General features: G+C 32.6%; 1 protein-coding gene across 1 annotated transcript; it reads right to left on the reverse strand.

Moving 5' to 3' along the window:
• Window positions 1-1,598: 1,598 nt before the first annotated feature.
• LOC128184161 (ADP-ribosylation factor 6) lies at window positions 1,599-10,295 on the reverse strand. The gene is made up of 5 exons (XM_052853525.1): window positions 10,085-10,295; window positions 7,309-7,413; window positions 6,613-6,716; window positions 4,491-4,689; window positions 1,599-3,913 (listed from the first exon to the last, which is right to left on the reverse strand). The coding sequence occupies exons 2-5, from the start codon at window positions 7,388-7,390 to the stop codon at window positions 3,771-3,773; spliced, it is 528 nt and encodes a 175-aa protein (XP_052709485.1). The 5' UTR covers window positions 7,391-7,413; window positions 10,085-10,295; the 3' UTR covers window positions 1,599-3,770.
• Between the last annotated feature and the right edge of the window lie 292 nt (window positions 10,296-10,587).

The raw sequence follows: 10,587 nt of genomic DNA on the forward strand, positions 1-10,587 counted from the left end.
AGGTTCAATATACCAGTAAAAAATCTTATTATTCATTTTAAGCATAAATAAACAAACCCTAACGATTAATACATTCATTTTAGGTATAACTCATCAAATGACACTCAAATATACCTTACTGAAGCATTGCAAACATTAAAATCGAATTTTTTTTTTACCAAAATCGTGACCCTTTAAAATATATACTAAAACTGAAGCTTTGCAGCGCTTGAGTAGAACATTTTCCCTACACATGGATATTTGAATTTTGAACTCTTCCTGAGGCCTTAGTATTGGCCTAGGGTCACAGATTGAACAATTTAGATTGTACACATCTTAGAATGCTCGCATAGTAATCTCACAAATTGTAGTATTGTAGTTCATGAGAAGATTTGGTTTAAATATTGGGGTTTTTTTCTGTTGCAGTGTCTCTTAAAGATTTTTTTGACTTAAAATTTCTATAAGCCATACTTTTTCCTACAAGATATTTTGAAAATCGTGAGATTTTTTTTGTAATTCTACAGTTATTGCATTTCCTTCAGGATAAAAAGTGCATATGCCCGAATTTAATTGGAACATGTAGTTTTCCTATACGAAATTGAAATTTCTTTTCGGATTTATGAAAATAAGATTGTAAATTTATTTATCGGTGTTTCGTTGTAAAACAGCACAGACCCAAGGAGACCCAAGGAGGAAAATATTACATTTCTTCATTTTAAAATATGTAATCTAAAAGATGGGTCCTCAAATTGCCCAATTTTTCATTCAAGTAAATTAAATACTTAAAAAGAGATCCCTGATAAGGGTGGATCCAGTTGGAGAGAAAAAAAAACTATCCTGAGATAAACTACAAATCTCCCATTTTCTGAAGAGAAGAAAATCAAGGCTTATGATAATTTTGATGACACAACATCCACAATATGGCGATTAAAGGGGCATAGTCACAATTTTGGTCAAATTCTATTTTTCTGTTATTATGCTCTAGAAAAGCATTGCTAATGATGAAATGAAGAGACATTCGTAGAGTTATAAGCCAGATACAGGGATCACAATTCTGTCATGTAAACAAGGTTTGTGCCCTGTTTTTGTTTACATAGGTATATACCAGTAAAAAATCTTTTTCCAGCTTATTTGCCTTTTTTTATATTTGAAGCACATTTGATAAACAGTTCCTAACGTTTAACACATTCGTTTAATGTTTAAAACTGGAATTTGAAGTTTAACATTCAAAATGTAAACAAACGCTTTATTTACATAGCGAAGAATTTCAAGCTCTGTAACTCGTTTATCAGAATTTATATTAATTTTAATCACAAATAAACAGTTCCTAACGTTTAACACATTCATTGTAGGTCTTCAACTGGAATTTTCACTTTAAAATTCCAAACATAAAAAGTTTTGTTTACATAGCAAAGATTTTTAAGCTCTGTAACTCGCTAACTCAACGAACAACATCCAAATTTTGGTTGCCTACTAAAATTGCCTTAGTAAAGCACTGTAAACATTAAAATTGGAAAAATAACTTTTGACCAAAACCGTTACCATGCCCCTTTAAGTATGATGGAAACTAAATGATGTTTGGCTTCCATCACATAAATTTAATCAACCAACACCAGTGGTAGAGTAACAATGTTTTATTGTCTGGTATAAAATCATCAACATCTGTAGCAAATGAACCACTTCCAGACAATTTTGCATTTGAATTAAATAGCAGTTAATTTTAAACAAAATTTGACAGTAACTGAACAAGGGTATTATAGGGGCATATTTCGTACACAGCATGAAAGCAACAAAAAATGTCAAATCATTCACCAGACATAGAGAATACAAAACAGCATGTTCACAGTTTCAGGAAAAGAAATATTAGTAAATGTCAAATTCAACTTTACATCCTTCATCCATACATAATTATATGTCAGAATACAACCTACCAACACGGGGAAATACCTTAATGATATCATTTTCCAACTGTTTTCTTTTTGTTTACAATTTCGTAGAGTTAGCGTGATTCCGATTCCTGCAGCTTGTACATTTATTGAATGAACACTTTTTTTCTTCACAAGTTATCAATTTGGCCAAACATATTTGATCTAGGTTAATATTGCACGACGGAGAGCTATATCAGTATACGATTAGCAACAAGCTTCACACACACACGTGTACTTTAGTCACAGACAAGTGCATTCCCCAGTCCCAGTCTCGTTACCAGCGTAACGTGTAGTGTGCATATGGACAAAGAGCAACAACTCCCGCGAATGACGTACATCCACAACTCAAAATTAAACAGTTCTGTTTGGATTTGTAAAGCGTGGTAAGTATTTCTACCCAACATCTGCAAGATAACTAAAGTTACCAAGTTCATCAAGTAATATATTCATCTATTTGTAGTTAAGTGTACAATGCATATAGTGATAAAGTGCTTGTTCAGATAAGCTCAAGCTAGGTCTTGCTTTAGACCACCTGATACTAGCCATATATAACCACTTTATAAAATGAAAAAAGCCAATAAATTACCACAGCTTGGAATGTGTTGTTATAAGAGCATCTTTTTATGTTCACTTCTACGACGAACAATGTACAAATCAGGCTTTCAAATCCTATGGATATTTGGTGCTTCGATTTAAGCATATTACTCTGAAGTGCTTGCTAAGACAAGTTTTCAATAATCTTACCATCAAAATTACAATCATACTAATAAAAATATTTTCAACATACAAAGGTAGCTAAATTCAACAGGAAACATTACAATATTTTCCATTTACTCCATATAATGAAAAATGCAGTCACTGATAAAACAATTTCTTTCTCTTGTGAATACATGCAATTTACATAAATAATGTTCACCGCTAATTCTAATATCCAAAATAAAAATACAATCATTCATTATAAGAACAAGCACAAATAGTCCCATACAAATCTGTTAGTGAGCTGATTATAGGCAAAACAGTCTGACTACATGAAGCTTCATGACATAAATCTGTTAACGACACAAAGCAATATACAATGTATTACAAAAAAGCACCACAGAATAGAGAAAGAGGTCATGAAAAAAAAAATAGGGGGAAAAATACAAGGAAAGCAAAATGATAATGGCTGAATCTTTAAACTCAACAACAGACTACGATTGATGTCAATTATAAAAGGTCGAAAAAAAGATTGTAAAAACAGCTTTCATCTCAAGAGCTAAAATTCTCCAACATAAAACACACATCAATGAGCATACATACGCCTCACCTGTGTCAGTTACCTACTGGTTAATAGTTAGATCACTTAGACTACACAAGAATCACACTACAGCGAAAATTAATTAGTAACTCTACTACCTTTAATTTCTGGATTATACCAAGAAGATTTATTTTTTAAAAAAAATTGGAAAACACAAAGAATTACTTGGTACCTCGTAGGATATACAGTACTTATGAACTTAGGTTTAGAAAAACAGCAGAGTAATCAGCAATAATATGAAACCAAATGAAACAAAATTGATTTGCCCTATTATGTGGGCATCAGTGTTTGGTTACTCTGTGGCCTGGAAGCTGGTTTATTTGCAGATCTGTGTTGAAACAGTAAAAGTCCTATGCCATTGATCACTTAAAATTCTTTCTTCTGTCCTCTGTCATCTCTCAGAATCTCCATTTTAAAGTCAACAGGGGCCATGCTCCTGCGACCTCTTCAATATTTTCTGACTAAATGTTTGTCTTTCTTGCAGATTTTAACACTGCTCAAGTTGTAAAAAGTGAATCAATTTATGCATACATAGGTTATACAAAGACTTAAGAATGATCAGCAGGTCAAGATTTGTGATTGGACGTTAACCACGTCAAGCCTTCGTACAGTCCATCTCCCGATGTAGCACACGCTGGCTGAACATACCAGTTTCTGTCTCTTAGTCTTGTTAAACTTAATTTCTCTTGAATTTCGTGAGGTTTCATTGCTGTAAAGTAAAAATGAAAAAATCCGTCATATCAATTTCATTTCTCTATAGTTTAGGAAAGCAAGAGGCCCATGGGCCTTAATTTGTTTAAAATACATGTACAAGGATAAAGACACTGATTGATGATCATTTTGAAACTGATATTGCCAAAACATTAAACATTTCTGACACCTTTTCTTGTATAACAAATTAATTAGACTGCAAGTTACAATAAATATCCGAAAGATTTTCATTTTAAATGTGTAACATGAAAAACGAGAAAATTTATCTCTCATGTCATTAATTATGAAAATGTAGGATGTATTTCAACTTTAAATCTATAAGAAATAATATAAGGAAATCACAATACTTAACACCTCTAAACTTCATATCCTCTACTCTGAGATTTGGGAATAGCACGGATAACAATTACTAGTATCATAAATTGAAAAAAGATGTGGGGGTTTTTTTTAATTAAACTATAGAAAGCAATCCTAAAGTAACTATTTTCATTTCATACCTAGTCCTATGAAAGAAGTTAGCTAAACATAGCATTGCATGACGTGATCTAGAAATAGAGTTTTATTTTGATACTTACAATCTGGTAAGTCTTGTTTATTAGCAAACACAAGAATGATGGCATCACGCATCTCTCTGTCGTTAATTATACGGTGTAGTTCCTGTCGCGCTTCGTCGATTCTGTCTCTGTCCGCGCTGTCCACCACAAAGATAAGGCCCTGTGTTCCCGTGTAGTAGTGTCGCCACAGCGGCCGAATCTTGTCTTGCCCCCCTACATCCTGTAAAAGAAAAGGAATACATAATCAATATACCTTATGATTATATCTGTCTTACTTCATCTTATACTTGGATGATTTGGCCCTATTTGTCCAGTATATCAGAGGACCATTTAGAAATATGACTTATTCGTGATGGTATCATAAAGTTTTACATCTTTAAACATAATTTTTTGTTAGGGAAAATTCAAAATGGGGTTAAATCTTTTACAACTGCATGCCATTGGGATTAATTAACATAAGGCAACATAATTCTGTGTACAGTGGTTATTGGCTACGCTGTCATAAATGTACCTGGATATGTACTTTTTTATGATGAGGGGATTTAATCTGTTTGCATATTCATGAAATCAGTGTTTACCATTATACATGTAGTAATTATACAGTCAACAACAGTTGAACGAAATATCTATCATAACATGGATAACACTGAATCTCAAGCCACCATAAATCAGAAATCCATTTCTGTTTATTACAATTATAACTCCAATGTAACTAGAAAAGGTTGCTGACAGTATAAAAACAAAACAAACAGAATTTAATAAACCTTGGGAATGTGCATACTGATTACTCTCTATGAAAATCTATTTTCCTAAACTAAAGAGAAAGTCAGAAACACACCAACCTGACTTCTAGAGTATCAAACAAGACTTCAATTCTTAGCATTTAATTCCTGATGGAATCTGTCCACAATGTATTGTCTATTGACACCCCCTATCTCCCTCAGGTATTTAATAAGACTATCAATATCTGTGTCAAGCCACACCTAGACCTTGAGACTAGACTCATCTCCTATTTATTGACTGCCTAACTGCCTATACTGCTTCTGGCCCTCAACCATTGTCTAATAAACCATCTCTTCAAGTTGTCCACTTCATGTGCATGATATTGAAACACACAAAGCATACACATCCATAATTATTCAATTAAACCAATTTACTTCCCCAATTCAACAGCTTTCATTAAAGTGAGCTTTGTATATAAAGCATTGTATTTAAGGGATAAAAATAGGACCAGCTCAAAAAGTTCCTGCTGAAATACGACACTTGGTTAGCTATCACACGATTTAGAGAGACCAACAGGAAACACCATAGCCTATACCATATCATGGAATGTTACTTTTGTTTCTCGCTTAAACAACTTCCCTTAATGTTGCTAGGAGTCAAGGAAATGTTGAATCACAATGCAGGAATATAACCACATGCATTCCTATCATAACATAAACACACAATTAAAACTGTGGTCAAGTGTATTATAGCTTTTCCATCTCATTATCATACTGCTAATTGCGAAATATCTATTGAGCTGGCACTGAGGATGTCCAGACAGGCCTTATTCAACAAAACTTTATAAATCCTATAAATAGCAGTTACACAATCTAATCATGACATATTGATTAAAAGTTCTCCAATTGTAAATAGTCACACTGAAATATTTCACCAAGTGTGTATGTGCATATAATCAGAAGTTAGAGTGAACACTCTTGACAATAAATAAACACTGAAGTAAGTAAATCTGTATCTATATACACTTTGACCATTTTACTCCCCTATGTACTTAGACATACAGTACACGAAGATTCCATTAATACATGTACATATCTACTCATGCGATGACTCATTTCCCCTCTACTGAAGAACACAGTATCTTAATGTAAAACACATAGTAAGCTGGAACAAGGGTGTGGAGAAGAGGAAATAATGAAATATTGTTAATTACTTGGAAGTGAAACAATTTTACAACCAACACTGTAATTTATGGTCACTTCATTTTACTAAGCAATCAAAATGTACAAAATAACACTTCCTTTTAGAAACACGATTCATACTGTGTGAGATAGGTGACGGGAAAGGGTGTGTGTGTATGAATATGTATGTTAAATATATATATATACACTATGTGTATAAGGTCCAACTCTCTACTTACCCACACACTAAATTTGACATTTTTATAAGTGACTGTCTCCACATTGAATCCTACAGTTGGTATGGTGGTCACGGATTGGCCCAGCTTCAGTTTGTAAAGTATAGCTATTCTGTGTTAAGGCTACAAACTTAGAAACTCTCGCAGGTTACAACATTATTTCAAGTAGAAAATACCAGAGAGAATGTTAAAATTTATACGATGAATTCTTTCCTCATTTTACAAAATGATTCATTGTTCACCAGTAAGATTCTCCCAGAGAGCAACCAATAGACAATCACACTTTTAATATACATACAAATGTCTACAGAATTCTCCACTTAGGAATATTTTATGGAAAAAAAAATTCCCAAGATGAAAAAGTAATAATACTTATCATAGTTTGTAAGGCTGACAACTCTTGAAAAAAAAATCATTTAGTTTGCTGCTTTATACTGGGATATCAATAATGCAATTTTATCAGCTATTGAGTTCAGTTCAAATTATCCTTTCTGGTGTAGTATGACACACAAACTTGACAATCTAATAAAATCAATTGAACATTTTGAATACAGGTACATGTAAATACTAGATATTTCACATTCTGTTAGAAATACTTTGATTTTTCTCACCACACCGTTGTATAAGACTCAAGGTAAAACATAGACCACAAGTCAACAAGTACAGTTGTGGTTGTTTTCATCACAAGAGAAAGGATACTAGTTTTTCCTGCTGCATCTAACCCTAACATCAAAATTCTCATCTCCTTGCTCCCAAATATCTTTGAAAGTAGCTTCCCCATCTTGATTCAGCAGAGTTTGGCATCTGAAAATAGAATCAGCTTCAATATCATAAATATATCACTAAAACAACCCCCAGATGTTAAGACAACAATTATCACAAAGCTGTTTTAGCTCGGAGGCAGAAAAGATAATTAAAGGAACATTAAAGGTATGTGAATTTCTCACACCTGGATAATTACTGTACATAGTTCAGGTTGCTGCATTTGACATGAGCACTAACACACGCACATGTGTAATAAGTATTTATAACATACAGGACATTGAGGATATTTCTAAAATTAGAACAACACGCTTCCTTCGTATAATCAATGATGGGATGCTGTTTTCTTTATATAAATAGATATTGTGCAGTAAATCTAGTCTAATGTACAAATTAGGTGAAATTACTACAAAACAGTACTGACTAGACACATTGTTTACAATTTGAGACTGCCTTTCTTGTATTAAATGACTACAAATGGGTTAAATTTGAACACATGATGACTCAGCAAGTTATCAATTATGGTAGCAATTCTACAACAAGGAATTTGGATTTTGAAAACTGGATCATGGGTTGTTCAAATGCACTTTTTCAAAAAAAAAATTAATTTCTAGGCGAAAAAAAGGTTTATAGATAATTCAATCACTATTTAAACCTGTTAAAAAGATATATCCAAGTATCAAAATATATTTTAATGTGTACTAATTTAAATCTAATGTAAATGCTCCCAAGACTGATCTGCGATTTAAGAATCAGGAACATTACATCATTCTCTTAAAGTTACATAGATGGTAGTCTGTTCAAGTACAAGAAAGACAAAAGCTCCTATAGGTAGCTGTTAAACTAAAGTATTTGTTAATGGTTGGCGAACTTCTTGCTGTAAATACATGCTATACATTGGGTAATGAAAGTATGTTGCGATTGCCATAACCCCTATTGGAAATTGAAATTCACTCTTTACTACAGTTCTAATGAGTAAACATTACAGATTACACATTTTTTACTGTTTCATTCCACATACCCAATATATTGCATTTTTAAGTTAAAAGTTGATTTTGATAAATAGATGAAAGTAGGGAACTTGAAATGAATTTTCATTATTGAATGTATCAGGTACATGTAACTAAACCAAAAACTTAAGCCAGGAAATCCTATTGATACTATCAATGTCCATTATGTCAGAGTTAGAAAATGTTTTCAACAAAATACACAAAAAAGTAAACTGGTCTCTACCCATGCTGAATAAAATGACAAAAAGGCAAAATCAAAACTGAAATGGAGAAATGTGTAGTCACAATTTCCAACAGCAGTTACACATAAATTTACCTAACTGCCTAAGGCCTAAGAAAAAAAATTGTTTGTTTCCGCTTTCCCGACCGACCCTAGCTTTTACCCCCCGACTCAAAACTTTCTTAAAGGATTTTTGATGGAAAATCGTTTATTTTCGTTTTTATCCGATTTGGAAAAAAAATTACTCAAAATTTTGGTCACAAAAACGCTTGAAGCAGTTTCTCTTCTCAAATCAGTGTAACTCAAACATTTTGTATCAAAATGGCTGTATGTTTCCATGTGTTGTAAATTTTAATAATGCTCTCATCGTTGGCAGAGGAAGTATCTGATATATAATATCATTTTTGTGTTTTCTTAAGACCATCAGGAATGATATTAAAAGTATTTCTCATTTTATACCATTCAGCAGTGTCAGTATCTAACCGGCATGTATGGATACTGCAATATTAAAGGAAAAAAAAATATTTGAAAAAATAAAAAAAAATTCCGACCGACCGAACCTACTTTTTTTCAGCATGAAAGCGGAAACAAACTATTTTTTTTGTTAGGCCTAAAAGATCAACTCAAGTACTGGATAGACTAATACACATCTAATTTTGTTAACACCCTTGAAATTATAACATAGTACCTAAGCTAAAAAACTTGTAAAGCATATTATTACATCATATTGATCATAACTTGTCATTCTCTTCTTTAAAATTAGTACATTATACAAGTAAAGCATAATGGCACTTCTTGGTTATTAATCAGGATGGGCCATGGAGTGTTTGAAAAAAAAAGGGATTTACAAGTGAATTCCTCCTTGATTCCAAAAATGTTTTAATTAGAAATTAAAAGGCATAGAGAAAAAGAGGGATGCAAGTATCAGAAATAGATGTGAAAATGCAGGTATAAATTTAAACCCAAAACAGTACAGCACACCTTGACATGAAAACAGTGGCAATAATCTGCAGCTCAGGAAAGAGTGCTACACAACTTTGACATACACTTAGCAATTCATACTACCACTGACATATAAACAAATAAATCAGGCTTTTTCGAGTCAAGATAAGGAGGACACTTTACAAAAGATATGATACATCAGTGCATGATAACATGTCAATAATACAGAATCTAATCATAACATTTAAAAAAACCTTTCAGTGCTAACCTGACAATATAATCAAAGTTATTGGGACATTTTGAAATTATGACGAGGCGTTTACAATAAAACAGGAAACAAAAACCTGTTCAGCAGGCCAAAACTGTAAGGTGTACGAGCTAGAAAAAGGGAAATCTAAACTTATTCAGTTAACGATCTACAAGTAAAACAGAAGGTTCGCCACACAAAGCGATGAAAAACGCATATATCCACTCTCTTACATTACAACACAAAAATAGGGGCGGTGTTAGATTCGACGTTTATAAAAACAGGCACACCTACCTAGTACATAAACAGACAGGTTTTTGAACAACCAAACAATCCCCGTTGGTCTTTAACACACCAATTTATCTTAATCGAATTGATGTTGGTTATAAAAACAGATTTGACCATTTATATCAAACAAGAAGACGTAGAATTCGATTGTAATTTACATCTTGTATCCATACTTCTCGGCATCTTTGAAGCTATGGCGGTGACCTTAACCGATTCCGCAAAATGGCGGACACTAAATAGTTCTAATATTTTCATAAATAACGATTATTTTTCCATATATATAAAGCAAAGTGGTGTATAATTTTACATATTGTCTGAAAAATGTCTTAAAAAAAGGTAACATGTATCTTTGAATTGTATATTACTCGAAAATATGCCGGCTTGCGGATTAATTTTGTAATCTCGCGTTATGACGACATGGTATGAGATTCATGTTCAAGTTTAAAATGTGCGCGAATTTTAAACATGCATTTGATTTAGGGGAAAAAAATTTCCCCTAAAATTTTCCC

This window comes from Crassostrea angulata, chromosome 1, assembly GCF_025612915.1.
Source record: "Crassostrea angulata isolate pt1a10 chromosome 1, ASM2561291v2, whole genome shotgun sequence".
NCBI classification, from domain to species: domain Eukaryota; kingdom Metazoa; phylum Mollusca; class Bivalvia; order Ostreida; family Ostreidae; genus Magallana; species Magallana angulata.

What these genes read in the sequence shown, in the direction of transcription:
- LOC128184161 (XM_052853525.1), bottom strand. Translation starts at nt 7,390, where the DNA reads ATGGGGAAGCTACTTTCAAAGATATTTGGGAGCAAGGAGATGAGAATT. An exon ending in ATGTCAAATTTAGTGTGTGG is followed by an intron (nt 4,690 to 6,612) that starts GTAAGTAGAGAG and finishes TTTCTTTTACAG; the next exon opens with GATGTAGGGGGGCAAGACAA. An exon ending in TAAACAAGACTTACCAGATT is followed by an intron (nt 3,914 to 4,490) that starts GTAAGTATCAAA and finishes TTTACTTTACAG; the next exon opens with CAATGAAACCTCACGAAATT.